The sequence below is a fragment of the Lontra canadensis genome, unplaced genomic scaffold (genome assembly GCF_010015895.1).
Source record: "Lontra canadensis isolate GAN:19392208 unplaced genomic scaffold, GSC_riverotter_1.0 scaffold144, whole genome shotgun sequence".
Lineage (NCBI taxonomy): Eukaryota > Metazoa > Chordata > Mammalia > Carnivora > Mustelidae > Lontra > Lontra canadensis.
In genome coordinates, this window is record NW_022631138.1 from 1403799 (window position 1) to 1428361 (window position 24563).

General features: G+C 47.2%; 1 protein-coding gene across 12 annotated transcripts in view; it reads left to right on the plus strand.

The window, feature by feature from the left end:
- Window positions 1–23946, plus strand: part of BCL2L11 (BCL2 like 11) — a 41464-nt gene extending 17518 nt beyond the window's left edge. For 5 of the 12 annotated variants that reach the window (XM_032843897.1, XM_032843893.1, XM_032843894.1 and 2 more), the window contains 3 exons: window positions 10400–10480; window positions 11046–11155; window positions 23245–23946. In XM_032843897.1, the coding sequence (XP_032699788.1) occupies window positions 10400–10480; window positions 11046–11155; window positions 23245–23343 (290 nt within the window). In that variant the 3' untranslated portion in view covers window positions 23344–23946. Of the gene's footprint in view, window positions 1–10399; window positions 10481–11045; window positions 11156–14204; window positions 14330–14497; window positions 14858–23244 lie in introns of those variants that run through there. The other 7 variants (XM_032843904.1, XM_032843900.1, XM_032843896.1 and 4 more) reach the window with 5 other exon arrangements.
- The last annotated feature ends 617 nt before the right edge of the window (window positions 23947–24563 follow it).

Genomic DNA, 24563 nt, shown 5'->3' on the forward strand with positions numbered 1-24563 from the left:
TCTTTTAGCCATCTGTTAAATTTTGGGTTTTGTTTCTGAATGAGAGACTCATGAATGCTTCTTGAGAACTTTTTCTTCGCGTGCTATGAGGTGACTGATGCCAGCACTACAAACAGCATTTCCCTGGTGGACAAGTTTAAGACCTGTTTGTAAGAGCCCGTGCCATTGTGGTTTTCAGTATTTATTAGAATGAGTTGGTATTCCTGGTGTCTTTTGGAAAAGCCAGACTGTATTTCCTCTGTTCTCTGCCCTGGAGCAGATCCCTGTGGTTTGTAGCTACAGCTCAGCCAGACAGTGATGGTGAGAAGCCCCTGAGAAGCCAGGGAAGCAGCCCCTGAGAAGAGCTACTGGCGGGCAGTTCCCAGTTCGTCCCCTGTTGTGTGTGTGCCAGGCTGCATGTGCCCACAGGCCTGTGTGAGGCTGGGGTCTGTGCTTGAGTTGCAGCCTGAGCGTGTCTCCCCTTCAGCATCTGCACTCAGGGACGACACAGGCCAGCTGACCACGGGATTGTGTCTGCAGCCCTGAGACCTGGGATATTATGCCCCTTCAAGAAGCAGAACTCCAGGATTTGGAAACAGTTGAGGGCACATCTGATGTTGGAGGTGGGAACTCGGGCCTTTGGCACTGATGACTTGCTTTAATTTGGGCATTGCTGCCCTTCTTTACGAGTGAAAGTGGTTTACAAAGCTAAAATTTTGTAAAACAAAGGAATCAGTCTTTTCAGTCTGAGAAGGGTTCAAATTAAAACAGTTTCAGTGTGATGATTCTCAACTCTGTGAGTTGCTCTGGGAACTACCCGCCCCCCCCCCCGCATATGTCACGTTCCTGGACCAGAGCAATTCTTCCTATTCCTTGTAGTGAAATGTTTTGATAGAACCAATTTATAGATTTACTGAGTAATCGGAGACTTTTTAGAAGAAGCTGGCTTAAGCAGAAATGTGTGCCTGGGCAGGTGTATGAGGCAAGATGAGCTGCTCAACCTTAGTTTACTGACAGAGTTTACTTTTTTATGGAACAAATGTGTTGGAGGACAGACTAAGATTTCTTGTGGGTTTTTTTTTTTTCCTGGTTTTTTTCATTTCTGAAGGAAAAACAATTTTTTTAAGATTTTATTTATTTATTTGAGAGCACGGGGGGAAGATAGGCATGGAGGGGGAGGGAATCTGAAACAGATTTCCTGATGAGTGGGGAGCCTACGCAGTTGACACAGCTCAATCTCATGACCCTAGACTGTCACCTGAGCCGAAACCGAGAGTGAGACACTCAACTGACTGAGCCACCCAGGTGCCCCTCTTGAGAAATTTTTTAACACAAAGTAATCTAGAAATGAATTCTGGATATATGCTATGTTGGTGTATATTTGTAATTGGACCTCAATATTACTTAACCCTGAGCATAACTTCTACTAAAACTAGTCAAAACAACTTATCAACTTAAGAAGGAAAACAGTTTGGTGCATAATGGCAGGAGCCCAAATATTTGTAGATTTAATGAGAATTCAGGTAATATTTAATGCAGCTTATGAATGCCCACGACTCCTTTTTTCACTTGAATATTCCCCCTGTGCTTATCTGAAACTTGGAACTGTGTTTTCTTGGTAAGGAAAGCCTGCCGTAGTCTACATACCAGCTTTGTTTTCTCTGTAGTCCATTTTACTGATCATGTGTCATGGAATATGGGAGTGGAAAGTTACAAAAGGTGACCCAGTCTAGTCTTGATCCCTCCACTGACCTATTACAGCCCCTGGGGCTCATCCCTCAACCTGGTGAGATACAGATGTCCCCTTCTGATGGAGAAGGGTGTTGTAGCCATTCAGTAGTGGTCAGAGGAATGGAGAGGGCAGGGGTGGGGTTTGTGCTGAATTATGATAACCCCGGGTAAATCTGTATTGCAAAGACGGTTTCTAAGTACGGGGGTGGTCAAATCATTTTGCCCAGTTTATGAACCCATGAGGCATCAGAGCTATGCCAGCAGCTGTGTCTACCCTGCAGGGGTCATGGGTACTAGGGAGGAGGAAGAAGCATGTATAAACCAGAACAGATAAAAGACCTTCAAACCACCAGACCTCATGGTCTTTGAGCACAGAATTCCACATAACTGATGCTTGGACTTGCGCCCGTGGTAACCCTAACTTCCTTGCTTTTTCCTTGTGGAAGAACATAGCACAGTTTCTTACCTAACATTTGTGTGGTTTACAGGCAACGCCTGGCCTTCTCCCCTGTAATTGCTGAGTTACGAAAAGGTTTTGTAGTGTCCTGAACATGAATATAGGCTGGTCAGTGGATGAAGGAACTTGAGGCTTAACCCATGTTTCTCATTGACTACACACCGTACCACTCCGGTGTTCCACTGGCTTGAGCCTTCTAGTGTCCTTATTTCACATGCCACATTTAGTTCTTGTAACATTCTATTTATTATTGAGTTCCCTACAAAAGACATGCGGGGCATGTGTTCACCTGTGTCCCTTAGAGGTGGGACACATACTTTCAGCCTAAACGTGATCGTGCTCAATCAGGTCACATAAGCTTTGAGTCTTCTAGGGAGGAGTCACCCAGCCCCAGTCAGTCTGTTAAGGACAGATGTAAACCGTTAAGTGTCTAAGCACAACGATTACATCTTTGTGATTACACCAATGATCGTCTGGAATTGAAGTGTCAAGTTTTCTCATATGATGTGCAGTAAAAAGAGGCAGCTGGCTTTCCTGAATTTGTTGTAAGGGAGAAGCCTTCAATGCACCTCAGACTTCTGATGTGTTACCACTGCCCACACATCTGTGCTAACACACAGTGGGTTAGTGCTTTATTTGGTGGATGGCGATTATAAATTCCAACCTGGGAAGTTTTGATTCAAAACTGCTTTAAGGGGCACCTGGGTGGCTCAGTTGGCTAAGCATCTTCTTTTGGCTCAGGTCATGATCACAGGGTCCTGGGATCAAGTCCCACATTGGGCTCCCTGCTCATCAGGAAGCCTTCTCCCTCTGCCTGCCGTTCCCCCTGCTTGGGCTCTCTCTCTGTGTCAAATAAATAAAAAATCTTTATAAAAATAATTAAAAGAAAAACTGCTCAAGATGTAGCTTCTTGAGACTCTGTTTTTGCTCCAAGTCTTGGCCTTCACTACCACGGAGATGAAATAAGTAATTTTAAGGCCTTAATTTGAATTAGAAGAGATTTTTGTCACCTGTTTCCTACTGCCAGTGTTAAATTTCATAAAGGAAGCCACACTTACTCTGTAGTCAGGAATTTTTATATTTGTGGTTTAAATTTTCATTTCCTCCCCAATTTTTAGCTAGGGTATAACATTACAAGTCACTGAAAGGTAGTAACTTCAAGCTTTTTTAACACTTTATTCTTAAGGAACGGTTTTACGTGAATTAATATACGGAGTCGTCTATTTACTTTTAAAAGATCTCCAAAAAGCACTTCTTTCTTTGTGGTTGAGATGGAGTAAATGGTGGAGTAAACCGTCTGGATAGGAGATGGCCTGCACTGTCAGTAGAAGGGACATTGGGTACATGTCTCTGTCTTAAAGCGAGCTCAGAGCTGCTTTTCATTTGACTGTACCTAGTTAGGGAGTTATTTTTGTTTTTTGAAATAAGATGGCACAGTCAAATCCCCTGTAATCCTCTGAGCGGAATTTAAGACTAGAGAATGGAGCTGCAGCTGTCTGAGAGACCGGGTGCGGCTCGGCTCAGTGTAGGGAAAGCAAAGAGCAGCAGTAGCATCCCATGTCCGGCCCCCATCAGACCTAGTGCAGACTGCCGAGGGCTCTTCTGGCAGCCCATTTCTGGAGCACGCCAAGGGGGACTGGGATGGTGATGCTGGGTCTTCCCAATGCTCTCCAGAGAACGCTCAGGGAAAGAACTGGTTCAGGACCAGGTTTGGGGCACATGGTGGCAGCATCCTTAATTAAAGAGAGGTGAGGGGCACCTGGGTGGCTCATTTGGTTAAGCACCCGACGCTTGATCTCAGCTCAAGTCTTGATCTCAGGGTCTTGAGTTTGGACCCCACATTGGGCTCGACATTGGGCATGGAACCTACTTAAAAAAGAGAAAGAAAAAAGAAGAGAGAAGATAATAATGGAGAGGAACCATAGATTGTCTTTCTAGGCCCAGGGGACAGAAGCAAGATTGGGGTGGGAGTTGGAAGGGGGGACATTTCCGCTTCCTATGAGGGAGCACTTTGTAGCAGCTAATGCCTTTCAGTGAGGACTGCACTGCCTCGGGAAAAAGCAGGCCACCCACCGGGCAGTGGGCACTGAGGCCTGGCGACCCGGCATCTGGTGGCCCCTGTGCCGGGTCTCCCACCTGCCCAAGATGCTAGACTTTTGCTCTGATTGAGCACTGGCAGGTATGTCTTTGGACAAAGACCTAAAAACTCAGTCTGGGTTTGCTGCTAGCATGTTACTGGCTTCTAGTACCGTTGGGAACACGTGTCGGGGTGGGGGGCGCAGCTCAGGTGAAATGGGTAAGTAGGTCTTCTGATGTTGAACAGTCAATGAGAGAAGAGGCATCATACACATTGGTGTTAATGCCTTAGATTTGAATTTCCCTGTGAGAAACGTAATGGTAGAATGGGAGAGATGATGCATGCTGGTCTCCCGACTTCTGTCCAGCTTCACAGCAGTGGTTTACTAGCAGTTTCCAAATGGTCAGCCTGGAAGTGGATCAAAGCAGCTTGTTTTGACTTTCTTACTCAAGGCCACATAAAAGCATGGGCAACACGCACTGAAAGGAGTAAGTATAAAACACTGGCTTCCTCTACTGAACTTCATTATTTGTGGTGGTGCTGTCTCCGAGCAGCTGTTTGTAAAGTACTGTCGTGAATTCACCACGCAACCGCCCAGGCTTGACACCAGTGTGTACCAGGGGGAAACAGATGGAGGGACTTTGTGAGCACCAATGCTGCGATCACTGTGTTTGATTTCTCATTGCTGTCATGATCCTCCAGGGGCCCGGTGCAACTGACACAAGATTTATCAACAAATAAAGTGATGCAAGGGAGAAAGAGATGGGGGGGTACCTGCAGTGAGATTGGGTTCTGGCTCATTTCTGAGAACGATTGGAGTTTCTAAAGGTGATTCTTCTAGCATCTTCTGCAGTGAAACTTACTAGAGTGGCAGTCGCTCTTTCCTCTATGGCTAACTGGGAATCCTGGGGTATGTGGGCCTGATCACTTAGCCGGCCTGCTGGCTATGTCCTTTTTCCTCTTGTAAGCTTGTGGGTAGCTGTGACTTGATAAAGATATTTCTGAAGATACTCACTTAAATGAGGAGACTATCGGGTTGAATTGACATCCCAGAATTTTTATTTTCCCAAATGAATGTCGTGCTTAAGAACGGTCACCTGCAAAGGCGGTGTTTCTTCTGAACCTTTTTGGAAGTGGTTGGCACTGGTTTTAGAGCCAACAGAGAAATGGTCCTTTAGAGCGTCCTTATGGTTTTGGGTTAAATTAAGACTCTCCTCGGGGAATAAAGATGGATGACCCTGAGATGCTGAGAAGGAAGGGCCCCCACAGCCCCTGGTAAGTGCCAAGCAAAATGTGTGCTTTTCTAAGTATGATCCACTGTGTGTTGAAAATAAAAACCATCATGTCTTCAAAGTCATACATTCCATATCTGTTCGGAGTCTGAAAAATCCTTCCTCGGCTCTGAGTTGGATACATATTCAAAGCTTAATTCATGCTGACTACTTTAAAATCTAATCTTGATTCTGCCTAAGTATTTGTGGATTACCGAACATCTGAAAACAGAACAGTGTGATGTATTTCTGTGAATTTTAATTTGGTTTCTGGTTCTGCACTTGAAATACCAGTAGGGACCCACCAGGTGGAATAGTGGCCGCCCCTCAGAAGTGAGAGCTGCACCAGTCCCGTTGCTCAGAGTAAGACCACATGGGACACGGTACCCCCAGCACACACGCATGCCCCACACAGGGGTGTTGCTCTGCACCCTCACAGAGCAAAACAGCTGGGTGTGGAAACGGTGGCGGTGGTGTTGTGATGGGACCTTCGTTACTTTAACACCTTCTGTTGGTAACAATGGGGTGAGGCAGGTGAGCGTTCAGGAAAAATCAGAAGGTTTGGTTTGGCTGATGTAGAGCTCATTATGAATTGACAATCTCGGGTTTTTGTTTTTATTTTTTTCCATTTTCCCACCTTAGCTGATGGTGCTACAGAAAGCCCTTTCTGAAAGCCCCAGCCTGATTTCACTATCAGCCACTTAACCACGACATTAATTTTTTCAATTGCTAAGCGTCTGAGATTTGAAATTACCATATGGGTTGGAAAATGTTTTGTAGTGGAACCAGAACAATCCGTTAATTAAATACCACACGTCTTTGCATAACTCAAAGTTCTTTGACATTAAAAAATGTCCTCCTGGGGCTCCTGGGTGACTCAGTGGGTTAAGCCTCTGCCTTAGGCTCAGGTCATGATCCCAGGGTCCTGGGATCGAGCCCCGCATCAGGCTCTCTGCGTAGCAGGGAGCCTGCTTCCCCCCTCTCTGCCTACTTGTGATCTCTGTTTGTCAAATAAATAAAATCTTAAAAAAAAAAAAAAAAATCCTCCTTTCCTTCCCTCCCTGCTCCCCCAGCACTGGTATAGAGAAATAAATTAATTAGATTTTCTGTAGGAAATAATGGTACAGTAAATTCTGGATTTCAAAAGATTGTTTCTAAGAGTTTTGATGAAAATTCAGCAAATATTTCACACTTTTGACAGAATTGCCTATGTCCGACACAGTTTTATTTTTGATTTGTGGCTTTGGTTAGAAAATCTGGACCTAGCAGGTTCCCCCAGGCCAGTCTGGTGCTTGTAGGATACGAGCTGGCCTTTCGTGGGCTTTAGGTTACTGCTTTGGGGTAGCTTTACATTTAGATCAGTATATATTTTATTCTGTTTTTTTTTCTCCCCTAAGTGTTAGTGTCAGGCTCACAGAGTGACCTGATTTCTTAAATGCGGAAATTACATTTTTTAATGGGCAAAATACATCTCACCAGAATTCTCCCTTTGGAGAATTCTTTATGTGCATGTAAAATTGCCTTATAAGCTAAAATTTTTATCTTCTTGACTAGTAATAAGAGTTTCTGTTTCAAGTACAGACCCATTTTATTGATCAGGTATCCACATTTATGGTTGTGAAACACACTGTGGATAGAAAGTTGAATATTTGTGCTTGATACTTACAGACGAGAAATGTAAGTGTAAGTTATCTTTTTGATAGGTGGACTATGTTATTATAATGGGTGTAGTTGGTTCAGTATCTGGGTAGAATTATGACAGTGAGGGTAGATCGGCTTTGAATATTCGCTGCCCCTGAGCCCCACCTGTTTCAGGTGCACCTTTTAGAAGACCATACCCTGAATCCTTCACTGTTGTGGGGGTTCACGCTCTGGGTGACAGTGGCGCAGAATTGAGCAAATGACTTTGAGCTTTGACCAGCACTACCATGGGGCCGACAGACTCATTCTCTAGGGTCAGCCTGACCCCTTTCGTTCCGGTGGGTTCTTGTGTGACATGAGGCCAAATAGGACACTAAGATTAAACTGGTGATGAGGTTGAGAAAATCTTCTCCCACCTTCAAAAGAGAAGATATTTTGGTCACTTTGGAAATTATCTTTGAAATTTATGTTGAAAAACTCACTGTACTGAGATTAAGACTTCCCTTTTAAAATACAGGAATAGGATGCCCTTTAGGATATTCAGAATAGAATTTTTGTCTTAAATAAGCTGTCTACTCTGTGTACATGTTAGGTAGGTTTTATTGCAGGATGAATGATAGTCATTTTAGCTTTAACAGAGTTCAGGGAACAAGAACAAAAACCCCCAGTTTCTTCAAAAGCCAAATGGTGACTCGTGCTGTGTTAGAGTAGTCCAGGCAGATCAATCTCCTTGGCAAAAGTTAATTTCTAGTGTTGTTATTGGATTAGACGGTGTTGTTACTCATCTAGGTCAGCTTAAACAAAAATACACCTAAGTACAGTTAGAGAGCTCTGATCTGTTGTTTTAACCAGTCAATGTCTGCTTAGATGGATCTGATCCAATATCTTGGGTTCCTTAAAACTCCAGGACGTCCCCAGGTGCCTTGCCTGTTGCTCAGTGTTCTCGGGGTCTGGGCTGTGGAGCATCTGCACCAGAGTTGCCTAGGAAACCCGAGAGCGGGCAGCCTCCTGGGCCTCCCACAGACACTCCCACCCTGTGTCCCACTGCCACGGACTTCGTGGGTATGTTTGTGTCTGTACATTTATTTAAGCTACCAAACTGTTCTTGCCTAGAAAAGAAACACTTAGAGAAGAAACTCCTTTGCCTCCTTTCCCAAAATACAGCAGAGCACTTATCACGTTGAGTTTGGCCACCAAGGTTCCATATTTCCTTCTTAGCTGCTGGCTGGGTTGACGTGTTCACTAGGTGCTAGTTGGATGATAAGCTGACTTCTGACACAAGACTGACCCTTTTGATGGTTACCAGCCCAGGCGTAAGCCAGGCAGAACCTTCCAAAACACACGCAGAGTAAGTAAAGTAAGGGTGTGAAGGAGAAGGCAGTAGGCTTCATCTCCGGGTTGGGGGAAATTAACTGCGGGAGTTATTTTTGTTATGTGTTATAACAGATACCAAGTTTTCTTCCAAGTGTCGTGTCCAGAGAAACTTCACATTTAAGTGTCGAAATTTAATCTGCAAGGATGTCAACTCCACCAGAGCAGAGCTTGTCCTGTGTGGTTGTTGTACGGAGAGCACCTCCTAGAATAGTGTCTGGCACAGGGGTTATTCGCAGTCGTTGGGTACATTAGTGAATGTCTTGACTGATTAAACACTGGGTAATTTCCAGGTGTTTTTTGCCTGTCTTACCATCTTTATAAGACACACTATCTATAGTTTACACATTTGGGGGGGATAATTGGTGTTTTTTTCATTTCTGACTCTAGGATTAAAAGCAGATTACCCTTTTATATTATTTTAATTTTATTTTGTTTTTAAGTAAAGTGTATGCACAATGTGAGGCTTGAACTCACAAACCCGAGATCCAGAGTCACATGCTCCACCCACTGAGCCAGTCAGGCGCCCCTGAGAGCAGATACTCTTCGAGAGACCCTTGCATAGTGACAGACAGGTGGGGGCTCTGAAACCCAGGAGAGGCATGTGGCAGTAGCTGTGAGGCGGCCATACGGTGTCTGCTTGCTAGTCTGGTCACCTGTGGATGGGGCAGCTGTGTCCCTATAGACCCGGAGAGCAGGATGGCATGAAATGACTCACACCAAACCTTCAGGCTCTGAGGTATAGTAGGCATTCTAAGAAAAGAGCTTTCCTTTCTCTCAGGGGTGAGTCGACTTTTTTAATGGCATCTGAAGTTGGGGGGAAAACCACTTGATTGCTGATAGTATAAAAGGAATAGTAATGATCAGGGACCTGTGACAGACCAAAGTGCTGTAAACCCAAGAGGAGGAAGTGAGCTATTATATCACCACCTGGCATCACATCTACCCTGAAATTCTGTTTCTTGCCAGTTTGGGCCATTTAAAATTTAATTTTGATAGGCTTCTACAGAATAATGATAAAACGGTGTGGCAAAGATACAGCCAGAGTAATTTTTTATGTGGTTGGGGGTGTATTCAGGGGCTTATCGTAGATGTTTCTCTGTGGTCAGCCTTCACGTTCTCTCCTAGGGCTTTCTTTAGGAACCTTCTTCCCCTTGTCTTACTCACAGAGCACAGATAATTCTGGAGAGCACCCATGTGCATTCTTCGCGTGTACACACGCACACACACACACACACTCCATGCCTGCTCTCTCTCAGGCACTTCCTCTTTGTGGGCATCATTGTTGGATTCCTTTGGGTAGGGGTTGGGAGACAAAGAAGATGGGACAAGAGTTTTGAGAAGACTTCATAAAAACTTTTTTTTTTTCAGAGTGTGCTTTTAAGTGCTTTTATAGAGCTTTGAATCAACATCAGATTTACTTACAACCATAAAATTCAGAAACCCCACATACAAAATATTTTTACAAAAATACAAAACAGAAAGCCATATGTCTAGGATTGCAAAATCTGATCATTTCAGGTTTTTAAATATTTTGCTGTGGTCAGAACATACCCCATGTGTCTAATTGTGACTGGTAGCAAGGACTACGTGTGTCCTTGCTACCAGTGAGTTAACAAGTCACAGGCCCAAGAACCTCATCTCTTTTCCTGTGCCTGCAGTGCTGGACTGTTCACTCTGGAGTATGGAGAATGCCATCTTCCTGGTGCCTTTTAGGGTCTTTTTGATGACTCCTGTTTTTGCTCCCCTTCACATGACTTTCCATCAGCAAATGGTTGGGGGGACTGGGTGTGAATGTTAGTGACAGCTTAATGAAAAGGCAAACCTTCCTCTTTTTTCTTCTTTCAAAAATGCCTTTGCTCCTTTACCCAGAACATTTCCTCTCCCCGTGTGGGGTTTGCAGACTTGAATCCACCTTTGTGGGCTCCATTAATACTGAGACAGAACTCGCAGGTATGTCTTAATTTGGGCACGGGGTAGCACTTGTAAGGATGCGGTCGCTGCACCTGTTGCCATAGAAACGAGCTCATTCAGGTAAGCTTGCTGTTCTCAGGTTTTCCCTTACTAAAGGACTACCGCTTCATCCCTGTTCCTGTGTGATGTTTGACATTTCCTTAGGAATTCTATCTTGAATTAAAGTGTAGTTACTTTACCGGCAACCTAGATTTTTTTATGTTCTCCTTTGTGTTTCAAGTATGATTTTGCGGGGGAGGGTGTCATCTTTATTATACCACTTTTGTTTTAGTTTGTCTTGAAATGGAAGCATGCTCATTCACTGGCCAGAATATTTTTAGGTTTTATAATGCCGAGTCTCTGGTTTTGAAAAAAGTCAGTTCTTTGTCCATTACTCTTTAACCAAACTGAGGTAGCAGACCTCCCTACCCATCACGTCGTGCACAGTCCTGAAGTTAGGGAGAGTCTAAAAGCAAAGCAGAGTGTGTGAGATGGGCTTGCTTCTAGAACATGCTAAGTGATCTATGGAAAACAATGTGATTTTGTTCTTTCTGTTCTGATGCAGCTTCCAGGAGGCAGTCTCAGGCTGTACCTGCAGATATGCGCCCGGAGATGTGGATTGCACAGGAGTTGCGGCGCATTGGAGACGAGTTTAATGCATATTACCCAAGGAGGGTAATGATGTTTTATTTACTCCTTCTCCTCACACCCTCCCCCTCCCCACAATTGTTTTTTTTTTTCCTTCCCCCAAGATGACTAGTAATGTGAGCTGTTGCCTATGTGTGACCCACCATTGTTTCTCCTTTCCCGTTTTCCATTTGAAAATGTTTTATGGATGAATTCAAGTCCTGGTAACTAAATAGAATATGGTATAGGTGGCACAGGCATTTCATGAGCACAGACCTTAAAGCGTCCGTGCTAAGAAAGGGGTTATGGATCTGCTTTGATGTATTCCCACATAAACAGTAACGTAGTTTTCAGTCCATACAGAGGGTTTCTGCATTCCCTTTGGGCCGTTGGGATCAGAGGTAAAGACTTACTAAACCATCCATCTTTAATCAGCCAGAGGCCGTGATGCCCGCGGTAGTCCTGTAACGGCAAACCTGGAGTTTGATGGCTGACCCGTCAGAGCAGGAGAGCCACCCCTGCTGTCCATGGTGCTGTCAGGCCATTAACCAGGGGTCTGGGACCTGGAGTATAAAAATGTTATACCCCTAATTGACTGCCACTTACATTGTAAGGCATGCTGTTGATTAAAAAAAAGCAAAAAAAAAAAACCCTATGTCGTCTTCTTCAGGCAAAGTATATTTTGTTGATTTTGCCCATGGCAGTAGCCATTACCACTTGAACACCTTTTGCCTACGGAAGACTTCCAAAACGTGTGGGCTCCAGCTCTGGGAGCTCGGGCTCTTATGAGCGTATGTGAGTACTTCCTGGAAAGGGCACACTAGCAAAGATTTGATATAATTTTGGCTTGTTTACATTTTTCCAAACGACCAAGTATGAGGATACTCCTATTGATTTATCCAAAAAGAAGACACGTCTTATTTTGTAGAAAAAGCTATAATTGTTTCTACCACTCTTTCTTACTGTGCCACTGGTCTTGTGGCTCCTTTTTTCTGAATATTACAGCTTCTTATAAGTATCCCTTTGAGATTTTTTTTTACCTTTTTTTTCCCCCCTCTAGAAGGCGAGGTCATGCTTGGAGTACCCCAGTCTTTGCATTCTGCTTTGAACATTGGTCTCTTTTTTAGCTAAGTGTCGCTTAGTTAAGTGGATATTACCTGTTCATTGCTTTGAGTCGTTCTTGCTTTCCTGTCCGTGTAATGCCTTTCAGGCTTTTTTATACACATGGAAACGTCCTCCCATTTGCGGAGGGTCCCTCATTTAGTCCTTCAGTATAGGGTCCCTGTTAAGGAGCCAGGGGTGCTCTGAAAACTCCCGTTGGATCCTCCTCATACCTTCCTATGGGTGTGTTTGTGTGTGTGTGTGTGTGTGTGTGTGTGTGTGTGTGTACATGCATGCATGCACACACGTGTGTGTGTGAGTTTGATGGGAAATGTGCTATAGTACGATTCTGTGATTAAATGAGAACTGTCACATTGATGAATGGGTTTAGGAATCTCTTACTGTGGCCGTCCTTAGCTGGCAGGGATATCCAGCATCCTGCCTCTGCCGTTTACGGTGTATAAATTCCTTCTCGACTAGCTCTGAAATGGCAGTTGTTTTTAGAAGGTTGATTGTTTCATAATTTCCCACTAGAGTTACACTTCCCCCGACCCCCAGCTCCTTTGCCGTGTTTTTCCCGAAGGGATTTTGGTGTTCCTGTGTGTGTGACTGGACTTGACCCTCTTGCTGGGCCAGGAGAGACTGGCCAGAAGCAGGGCCCCAGTGCATTCATGATGACCTCCTGCTGGGGTGGGAAGGCTGATTCTGGGGGACGTGGCCATAATTCAGCAGGAAAAGATGGCGAAGTGGCCTCTCACGATGAGCCTAAGCAGCGAATTGACCAGCGTGCTGGGTCTGCCTCCTTCTGCATCTTGAAGGAGTTTGTAGACGTCCTTAGGCCAGGTCTGACGTGGATGGGGCTGCCCAAGAGAGAGGAGGCTGTTGGGCCCTGGTGCCTTCAAAGTCCAGAAGCGCTAGACACCGACAAGAACCCACACAGATCTGCTTTCAGGGACTAGATCAGAACTTTCGGCCACAGAGCTTGAGGTCTTGTAATGATATTATGTGTAAGTTTCTCTTTAAACTTTACACAGGGTATCAGCGACTCTATAATGTTTCACCCTGGGCCTGCCCAGATGGACCTGGCTGGTGCACCTCTATGGTGGCCTGTGTGGTCAATGATAAGACACCTGGGCCAGCCGTGGCACGGGGGTGGGCGCACAGCGTAGGCCAAAGAGGTGGACGGTTCTAGTCCCATGCAAATGGGACACGAGCTGTGGGGTTGTTTTCATTAACCTTGTCTGTCCATGGGCGGTGAGAGAAGCAGTGTCTGGCAGGTTATGTCCTTCCTCCCCTCCTCTTCTCCCAGGGTTACTTTACAGTTTAATGTTTAAGAGGATATTGGACATGGCCCTGTCTGTTCAAATGAGATGCAATCTGTTCTCTGTGCTTTTGGTAAAATAAATGTAAGCTAATTTCATTGCACTATCACAGTTTTCTGGTCGTAAGCCTTATTTTGCATCTCTTAAAAAAAAAATGAACCAATGTCAAAATGCGGTCACTAATAACTTAAGGGACTCTAGCTTTCTAAGTAGACTGGGGATATTGGGGGAGGCATAAGGACAGACTCTAGGTTATAACCTGTTTTTTCTATAATGAAGGCAAATATATTCTCCAGATTTTATGAATTGCCCATTCAAAACACCAGATTCTGGAGAGTGATGTGGTGACCCCCAAAGTCACAGACGCCTCTTGTTATTGTTGGTTCGAAGTCATCCAGAGTCTACAGTGTCCATTCATTGGGGGTAGAAATCTGGGGAGGAAATGGGAGGCGGTAGTGGAAAGTCATGCATTCAAATCACCTGCTGTCTCACAGAGGGGAGTCACTTCTTGGTGAGTGGTGCCCAGCCCCGCCTTGCTTTATAATGGTTGCTTGCATTTAAAATATTGAGTGTCTTTATTTGCTTAATACTATTACAGTACCTTTTCTAAAGTGTTGGTCTTTTACTGCCATGAGCCTTGCGAAGCCTGACAGGATATTTTCCCATTTTTTCAGTTAGAGCAATAGAGGAAGGTGTCGTGTAGTTGTCATGTGTTCAGTCCACTTAAGGGCAGTGGGGAAGCGTATGAAACGGAGCTGTGGAGTCTGAATCCTTGAAGGAGGAGGTGTGAGAGGCACAGGTGAGCGCAAAGTCCCAGTGCATGTTCCCCTTTTCTTTTGTGACTCCGTGTACTTGCCCCCAAACAACCCCACCAGGGCAGAGCGACCCGTGTCCCCCTCTGTCTGGTAAGTTTGACCACTCCAAGTCTGATGTATTTTTGTAACTTTTTGTTTTGAAATAATTTCAGACTTCCCATCTAAAAGTCGCAAGAATGGTACAAAGAACCCTCTTCTATCTGCCACCCGAGTTCCCCACCATTCCCGTGTCGCCGCATCTGCTTTAATGTTCTCCCCCTTTTATACCTGTGCACGTGTTGTTTTCTGGACTCTGGGAATAAATGCTAGGTGTGATGTTCTTTCGCCCTCAAATCCATCAATGTGTGTTTCCTAAGAATAAGAGTATTCCCTTACATAACCTCAGTGTAATTCTCAAAATCAGGAAATTAGCAGTGTGACGGTACTGTTATGTAATCTGTGGACTTCATCCAAACTTTACCAGTTGTGCCAAAAATGTCCTTTATAGTAACAACAAAAAAAAAAAAAAGTTTTTTTTTTTTTTTTCTGGCCAAGGATCCAGTTTAAAGTCATGCGTTAAATTTAGTTGTCTTATCACTTTGATGCCATTGATTTGGAACTATTCCTCCGTCTCTGTGACCCTGACATTTTTGAAGGGTCAGGACAGGTATTTTATGGATTCTTCCTGAACTTGATTTGATTTGTCTGTTGTCTCCTTGGGATAAGATTCGAGTTGTGTGTTTGGGCAGGAGTACGGCAGGAGCGACATCGTGTCCTCTCCCATCAGGTCCCCAACGGGGAGTCTGTTGGCCCTGTCACTGGTGATGCTGACTCTGATCAAAGCTGGCACCTTCCAGTCTAAAGCCAGCACGTTTCCATTTGTAGTGGGAAGGAGGTGTGTGTAGAAGATGAACAACTTCCTTTCTCCATTATATTTTTATCCCGTTCATCGGCCTATATTCATGGGTCCCTGTTTAATTCAGTAGGTTCCTCTGCATTATTATCCTGGGTACTTACTTTGATCCTCAGATTGTCGCAGACCTGACCAGTGGTGGGCCTCTGATGCATTTTCACCTGTCAATTCAGCATTAAAGGACTTCAATCATGCAGGCACATCTAGAACATGCTCCAGGACAAAATCCAAGCGCCCGTGGAGGTGGTGGAGCTTCCAGAAGGCATCTGTTGCTGAGTGGCCTACAACCACACGGTGCCGTGACTTTTCCAGCCCCGCTCTGCACCCCACCCCTGTGTCCGGGCTCAAGGATTACCGGGGAGAGTGGAAGTCAGAGGGCTTGTAGGGAAGATTATTTCTCGGAGAAGCTAGATCTCTGTTTTGAGCTTTGTGAAGAGGATGAGTGGCTCATATTCAGCTGGGTGGTGGGGCATGGAGTGCTGTGTGCTTATCGCCCATTCTAAGGGGATGGTCCACTCGGATGGGATTCTTAGCCGTGGGCCAAGGGTGCAGGCCCGTCTGTGGAGCATGTGCTGGGCCCTTCAGAACACTGGAACATGTGCTCTTGGGGTAATTAGACCCATCCTCTATGCCACGTCTGCCTCCCCTCTTCCCCATTACCAAGGCTGCCATCGTTTACCTTTGGTGGCCTCCCCCAAGCCTTGTAGTCAGGATGTCCAGCCCAGTTTGCTCTGTGCGCAGGTAGACTTCTCTTGGTTGATAGTGACTTGGGGATGTCCTGGCCGTGGCCTGCATTGAGCAGTAGCACGTGAAGCTACGTCAGACCCTCTAGATGGGCCAAGAAGTGAATGAAAACCCTTTCATTGTTTGATCCCAAGAAACAGTGTATCTTTTGTTTACACGGCTTGCTTCCTACTTCTTCTGTCCCAGGCATGTGCAGGCATGAGTAGACTGAGCTGTAGGCCAACTGAAGTATAGCACCAAACGAGACAGAGTAGAGAGGGAAAGGGAGGTGGCTCACAGACTGCTTTAGGTGGAAACAAAAGCTTAATGGAAGTGTCATCCATTTGCATTTTCATACATGATACATGAACTTGAACTCTTCTTGCTGTCCTTCCCAGGACATGAATTCCCTGTGCTGTCTGATTCCTGGTTTTATAAATGATACTGTTCTATAGGTAATGTATAAGGGGGAGGGATCTAATTGGTAGCTGTCTTGTTTGGGAATAGCATAACTTGAACATAAACCCAGAGATGTGTGTTCTCTGACAACATTCCTTTGAGTCCCTCAGTAATTGAACATAGAACTTAGTAAATGAGCCACTTTCTGTTACTGTTTGAGCAAAGAATAGTGAAAAATCAGCATATGAAATAGTACATTGAAACCAGACGCATCTCATGAGATGGTGAGTCGCCCACAAGTTGATAAAATGACAGTTTTCATAGCAAACACTGTTGTGAGCCGCTTAAGTGAATTAGTGCCCGTCATTGATCTGTGACACAGTTTGAAAATTCGGTGAGTGTTTGCCTTCCAGCTGGAGGAGGGAGCTCAGGGTTGTGGCTTTAGGAGCCTTCCGATGGCCACCGTTGCAGTCACTGGAGCCTGTGTGATCCAGGAGTCGTCCTTCCTATGGCTTCAGCCCTTCGTGTTTTCCCCTGAGACCTTCAGGACAGCACGTGGTTCCGCTGATCCCGATGGCAACTGTGGATGGCAGGTTTTCTGAACGAGGGCATTCCATGACTTGGGGATAAAGTGTGATCTTACAGGAAAGCAGGGCTCGTGGACAGGTGTGAGAACTTTGGGGTGAGGCCTTGAATCCTACGCTATCCATTATATCCTCTAGGCGCCCCATTTTCTCTCAGCCTCCTAGGGATGTGGCAAAGGTCACAGGGACCCATTCAGGGACGGAGTTAGAAATTGCTATCATCACTAGCCCGTCGTGCTGAGGTCTCTGCACTAGAACTGAAACATTTCTCAGCTGGTCTTCAGAGTTGAGACAGATGCTGCTGACTTGGTTCACTTGTTCAGCACCCGGCTTGTGTTGGGTCCTACCGATGCGTGCTGTGTCTGGGTGTGCACAAACAGGAGACGGGGCTGGGGCGCTGGGGTGTGTTTCAATGGCTGGGTGGGCATCGCCCTGGGTGCGGCGGTGTCCGTACGCGCCGCCCGCGGCTGCCGCTCCATCCGCCTGTGGCAGGTGGGCACACCTGCACGCCTGCCTCGCGGCGGGTGGGGAGGACCCGGGCCGTTCACACAGAACTGTTCAGAGGTGCAGGTGCCCGGAGGGGGACTTCAGAGAGGTCTGTCTGGGGTTTTTTAATCTCTGGAGGAGGAAATGAAGATGCACATGAGGTGAGGCTCGAAGTCTGCAGCCGCTCTCACCGTCCTTCGCTAGCCTTCTCCCAGCTGAACCAGAACAGAGCGCTTGGGGCTGTGGTCACAGAGCGTTACGTCTCAGCAGCGCTTCTCTGGGGCTGGGGCGTTTTGTAGCGTACAGGGCATTTCGGGCATTTCTTGCTGGGGGGCTCATGTTTTGTCTGACGGAGCCCCCCGCCCCCACCTATCTCTGGCTCCTCTGCGGTTGGTCCCCATGCAGCGCCACACGTCCCGGGCGACAGTCCGAGGGCCAGCGAGTCAGAGATCTGCCCGGGAAAGGGGTGTGCGCCGTGCTGCCTGAAGAAAACCCTGGGAATGCAGGGCCTGACAGCAAGTTAGCGGGGGAAGCGCTTGGTCTGCAGAAAGCCTGAGCTATAATAGTTTCTTTGAAATGATACATCAGAAGCAAAGGAGAGGCAGATTCACACAGATGGGATTTTTCTGTGACTGCCCCTCCTGGGGAGGTCAGCGGCTGCTCCCGAGGTGGGAGAGCTCCCTCCTGCTCAGCCTGTGGGAGCATCATGTCTGGGGGAGGGGCTCCTGGCACCCTTTCCACAGCTGTGTTGACATCAGAGTGAGTTAGGCACAAGCTATGCAAATCCCCCTGTTGCCTTGGTGATGAATAGAAAGTGAATCTGGGCAGCACTGCAGCAGCGGCCTGACACCTGAAAGCAGGAGGCTGTCAAACCTACTCTAAAATCTGGGCCGAGGTGGAGAGACCCCCGCATCTTCCCAGAGATGCTCCATATGGTGGGCCCTTTTCCTCTCTGATCTCCGCCTCCGTCACTTGTCATGTAAAATACTATTTAGGTTGATGGAGGTTATGAATGCATAGAGGTGGTCTTCCATCAGGATCACTCCAGCCTGCTCCGCTCCCTCCACCCACCCACCCAGTCAGCTTGGATCATGGCAACAACACCCATCCATGTCCTGGAAGATGCTGCGATGGCCCCTAGGGGACCAGACGCCACCCAGACACTCACGTGACACATCCCCGCTTGTCGATCTGGGGCAGACGTTCCCTGTCAGTCTCAATTGAGAGAACTGAATTGAGAGAAGAGAATTCACAGTCCGGAATTCTGTCTCTTTTAACATATTACCACTCAAAGATTACATCCTTCTAAAAAGGAAGAAAAAAAGTTACTAAGGACCTGTTAGGTATTCAGTGTTGAAATTCTAAGGGGTTTTTGAGTGAGTTTAAAAATTGCTGTGTGTCTCAGAGTTCTATAGGTATTCCTTGCTTTTTCATTTGTCTCTTAGAATTTGCTTTTGAGCTCTCTGGTATAATGGTGATGATCAGGCCGTGTTTCCCTTGTTACTTTGACTGCCAGGAAGCTCTTAGCCAAAGTCTGGCTCTTTGGCAGTAGACCTCAGCCCTGGTTCCCAGGGTAAGTCTCTCTTGATGTCATTTCTTATCTGTCTTAACTTTCATGTTTTTTGCTCTGTGCCCATCTGTGATTTTTGTGCTTAAGCTCCCTTGAGTAATGCCAAATGTATATGTGTTGTCCTTTCTGAGTCCTTAGGCCCAGTGGGGTTTGGACCAGCCTTTGGAGTGTGGATTTGTGAGCTCTTGTGCTGAAGTCTGAGTTGACTTGATATTGATTCTACAAGCTTGGTCTGTCCCCTCGTCTGGGAAATATGAAAGAGAGTTATACTGGCCCACAGCTCGTGAAGACTGAGAAGGTGTGTGGTATTTCATTTTGTTGAGTGGTGGCAGTGAGTGACTCTTCTGGACCCCGGGCAAGGGCACCCCAAGTCTGAAGGCCTGGTGTGTTTTGGGCGGCTTCTCAGAGCCTGGGCTCGTCTCTGCCTGCGGGAGAGCAGAGCTGGCCCCAGAGCTGTGCTCTCTGGTTGTGCGGTACTTATCCCAACCACCCTGGACTGCCTGGGCTCAGGGTCTCTTGTATCTGCATGCTTGCTTCCCTGGACTGGGCAAGAGGGGATGTTCTGCTCGGATTATTTTCGTATTATGATAGTAATTGAATTCTGATACTTGGTTGGTCCTCTCAAGTGTAAGTTGAAGGCGGTCCTCGTGCAGACGCCTCTGTGGAGGCTGGTGCTGTGTCCTGTGCCTGGCTGCTGCAGGCGGAGGTAGTCCTGTGTTTCAGGGCCGCGGTGGCTCAGAGGTCCCCAGCTTCTTGCAAGTCTGCCCGGACCCCACTCAAGGGCGTTCCTTTGGCACAGCCCCACCCCCAGCTGCCACCCAGGTTGAGCCCGTGTCCTCTGGTGAGGACATAAGGGAACTGTTTGGGGATCCCCTGCTGAATGCTCTCAACACTGTCTCCAGGGACACTTCTCAGATCTTCCAAGAAGTGTACCTGAGTCTCAGGAAGGGAAGCCTGTCCCAGCTCTGGGCCTTCCTGCCCTGGATATCCCGGGGCCCTGCTTGCCTCTCTGGCGGGCGCTGCTTTCTCTGCCATTTCATTTACCTTGTGTATTGCTGTTGTCCTATTGCCCCATTTATTTGTACGGCTGTTCCTCACCAGAGCGTAAGCTTCATAGAAAGAGATGCTGTCGCACTTTTCTTGCATCTTGACTGCACCTCGGCACAAGCCTCCCGTTTTCCTGGAACGCGTAGGCGTTCTTTGCCTGCAAAGCAGGGACTTGAATCCTGATTCCAGGAGCAGGGCAGCAGCTGTGGCTTTCTTACAGGCTGCTGTCACTGTTGGTAGCACCCACGGTGGCCCTTGGGTTGGGCATTGCTGTTCTGCACTTGTTGCTGAAGACAAGAGGAATTGCCCACCGAGCCTAGTGGATGCAGGCTTTCCGAGACGGGTCCTAGCACACTCCCTGCCCCACGCAAGCAGGCCTAGGGGCTGCAGCCCCTGACCCAGACAGGAGTGTGGACTCTCAGAGTTAGTTCCTGGAGGGAGATACAAAGCTGAATGTTGAAGGAGTGAAAGACCCAACAGGATGGGGCCCTACACTTCAGGCACTTGTGTTTTCCGTGTGTGTGTGTGTGCGCCCGTGTGTGTGAGCAGAAGAGATCACTATAATGCATAAATGGTTTGCACTTCGTAGCATATTTATTTTAAATAATCTCCTTTATCCAAATGCAGCCCATTAACATATCTTCCTAAAGTACTTTCATGAATTAACGTAAAACAGGGTTACACAACTCAGATCTAAGAATTGTTTTCTTAAAGAGGAAAGGAACAAGGAATGTTCATTAAGCATGAAAAGGTATATTCCATTGCTAGGACTGCCATAACAGAGTACCATGGGGAGGGGTGTGTTGAACAACAGAACTGTTTGTTCACAGTCCTGGAGGCCAGAGGACTGAGATCTCGGGCTGGCTGTGCTGACATGTGCTCGGAGCTGTTGGCTGGGGCCTCGCTGGGTGTCCTCACCTGCCGGCGCCCATGCCTCCTGCCCCACGCTGGCATCACCAGGCACCTACCGTGTGCTCCTGTGAATGAGCCGATGTGTGCGGCTGCAAGTGCAAGAGGGCAGGGAATCTGCGGGAAGCAGGAGCTGCCTGTCCTCCAGCTGCTTCGGAGCGACAGGCCATACACGCTGAGTTGTGCCAGCTTCAGCCAGCTGTGCCAGCGGTCAAGGGTTTTCAGGACTGGCGTGGCCTTGGAATTCAGTCATAATGGCTTCCTCCATTGAATGTTGTCCAAAAGCCATTTCTTGAGGGCTTAAAAGCAAAAAGCATGTGCCGTGTTGTCACACGCGCTGCCTGAGAGAGTAGGCGTGCTGCTGTCCGTCCTAACTGAGTAGTTGTAGCATCTTCTTGCTCAGGGATTGGGTGTTCCTGTTGCCAGAATTTCCTGCATGGCCCCTGCCCCCTCCCCAGCTTCCTTTGAACACCCCCATGTCCTTTACACTTGAGATGCAAGCAGAACTCTAAAGAACTTGGAAAGACTCGTCTTGTGATAAGACTCTTAACCGTCACGGCCACTGCCATCCACCCGATGTCCTCAAAGAGTAGGTGGGGGATTTCTCCTCTCAGATGCGGCCAGTTCTGGAATATAAAATGAGCTGAGTGGAAGCAGTTGGGATCTGTTCCTAACGTGGCCTTGTCCCCTTGCTGGAGTCACTTTGACCCCATTCTCTTGTCTTACTGAGGCTGGGAGTGACACCTGACTGACACAAGATTTCCCACCTTGAAGAGATTGCTTAGCCCTGTGCACGCTTTCTTCATTTTAGTAAGTCGTGGTTTTATTTTGAATAAGCCTCTTTCAACCTATTAATATTAGTCTCAACTAAAATTAACCTTCCCCTAAATTATTCTCACACAGAAAAACCAAAGTAATTTTGAAAGTTAAATCAAAACAAAGCAATCTTGTGTGTAAAACAGATAAAAATCACAGACTGTGGTTACGGAGCGCCTGTACAGGAATCGCTTACAGAAAGCCAATTTCCTCCAGTCTGGTTATGGAAGGAGAACGGGAAATGCCCGAGCCTTATCACAATCCCGCCCTGTCAGACCAGTGCTCGAGAGCTCGTGTAAACAGTCGCAGGCAGGGCCTCCGCTCGCAGCTGGTGTCTGCGGGCAGTGTTTGCGCATGGCGGGGGACGCTCATTCCCAGCCCCACTCGTGGCCCCTGGGTGTGTTGGAAACTTCACCTGCCCGAGGAAGAAGGGGGCTTGTGGAGAGCTAGCTGGTCTCCGGCGTCAATGACTCACTGAGGAAACGAGGGCTACAGACCTGAATCGTGAAACGGATTGTAGCTCCTGGCGTAGAGGCAGGTGTGTTCCTTTGCCACCTTTGGCTGCTCTGAATGGCCCCCTCACACGCACTGGCAGGATGGATTAGAACTCAAAGATGGGCCCTGCGGCAGACCCAAGGACCTCTGAGACCTTTCGTCTGGCAATTTCCTTTCGAATGGTTTCTCCGCTTGTAGTAAACATGGTGGTCACTGGCAGAGACGCCTTTTTAAAAAATTTTAATTGTTCTTTGTTACCCACATGGGGTGGGAGATGGGGGTTGACCCCGCCTGTGTGTGCATGTGACGGTCGACACCGCGCTGAGCCACCCGTGTTTACATAGCAGAGCTGCCCACCCCCCCATCAGCCAGAGGCCTCGTGACGCATCGGTGCACCACTTGATTTAGCTTCTTAGGACAAATTACCCCAAATCACTGGTTTCTCAAGTAAACTAGCGCTACCAGAATTTCACCCTTGGGGGATTCAGCATATTTGAATGTTAATAACCTGGGTAGTGAGACAGTCACTTCACACCTCTCCTCTGTCCCCTCCACCCCGACCTCTTCCCACAGGACGCCGGCCCCCGTGGATCGGGGGATGGCTGTCCTCAGCACCTGCACACGGGTGGATGCCGATCGAGGCCATTCTGGCCAGTGATGACTTTGCCTGTAGAAAGAAAAGGTGTGTTTTTACAGAAGCAAACTGATTGTCTTTGAGGTTGCAAGCATTCTTCGGGTTTCTGTAAAGCAGTCGGCGTGCTGCTGCTCTTACTGTTCCCTCCGTAGTGGGAGGTAGGAAGGACTCGGGCCTCTCAGTCTCAGGGGAAGGACCCGTGCTGGGAAGCTTTCGTGATCGCAAAGGGGTGCCCTTCCATAGCTGCGACAGTGGGACTGGTGGTTCCCTTAAAGACAGGCCTCCCCCACCCGAAAATAACATGAGGGCTGAGAAACTAAGAAGCTTTCCTGTTGTTGTTTCAGGTCTTTTTGAATAATTATCCAGCAGCCGAAGCCCACCCCCAAATGATTATCTTACGACTGTTACGTTACATCATCCGCCTGGTGTGGAGATTGCAGTGACGACGGGCTCCTCGCGGGGCCAGATGTGTGCAGACATTTCGCTGGTTCCGACCAACAAGCCCAGCACCGCGGCTAAGGGGTGCCATTGCTGTGCGGCTGGCGGTTCTTCCCCTGAGAGGTCGTGCGGGGAGGCCGGCTGATGTGATCCGAGGACGCTGCACTGCACGTTGGACTTGACCTTTCTGTTCATCACACGGCAGAATTTCTGATGGAAGTTTGTTGTGAATGTAAATGAGGGAGGATTCTTTTAAAAAAAAAAAAGTACAAATCATGATTCTTTGGAGCAGGATTTTATGCAAGAATGGTGTTTACACACGGTGTGGGGGTTTTTTTCCACCTTCTTTAATAAGAACAGGTTTTTCAAAAAGGAAATGGAAACTTTTTAAGCAACTCATGAATGATTTTTTGTACTAAAATTTTAGGAACCTGTTGCCTCCTCTCAGAGGATGATGTAAACTCTGCAGTGGAAACTGAGCCAGCTAGTTGATAAAGCTGCCTCAGTGTATTTTTAGAGATGACTGTACAGAATTTTTAAAGGGGAGAGGTATGAGATAGCCCCCCTCCCTGCCCTGCCATTGGCTCTTCAACGTGCTTTTTTTTTTTTTTTTTTACCACCATTAATACCAAAAAAAGTTCTTATGAAACCAATTAAAGGGGCAGAGGGTCTGTTGTCCGCCTGTATTGCTATGCCACTTGCGTTTTGTAAATATTTACTTACCTCCTTAAATTCAGTTGCATCCCTGGCAAAATTTTAAAACTCTCTTCGTGTATTTTTCCTCGTCTCCTTTGGTGATGCTCCTCTGGTCTGTCTGGAGGCCGATGCACTCAGGAGGTGCAGTGTATTGTCATCATGAAAGGGAACTGGGTCAGAGCACGAATAAGGATCTGCCTGTGACCTCCACGACCCCACTGGCTTGTCTGTCGGTAGCTTGTTCACTGGGACATGCATGGTGTTGGTTTTCACTGGTTTTGATGGGCTTGTCACTTACAGGTGTTCTGAAGAAGGAATCGCAGTCCTAGCACAGACAGGCACCATGCCCCTCGGCACTGTGGGCTTCTCTGGTCGCAGACTCACCCGCAGTCACAGGTGCACCGTGAGCAGGGGCTGCAGGTGGTAAACGTGCCCGCTCGCTGATCTGGGGGGACTGTAGGTGTCAGAGCTCCAGCCCTCGTGGGAATTGGCGCAAGTCATGGGCAGGGCTTTAGGCGGCTGTTTCCCA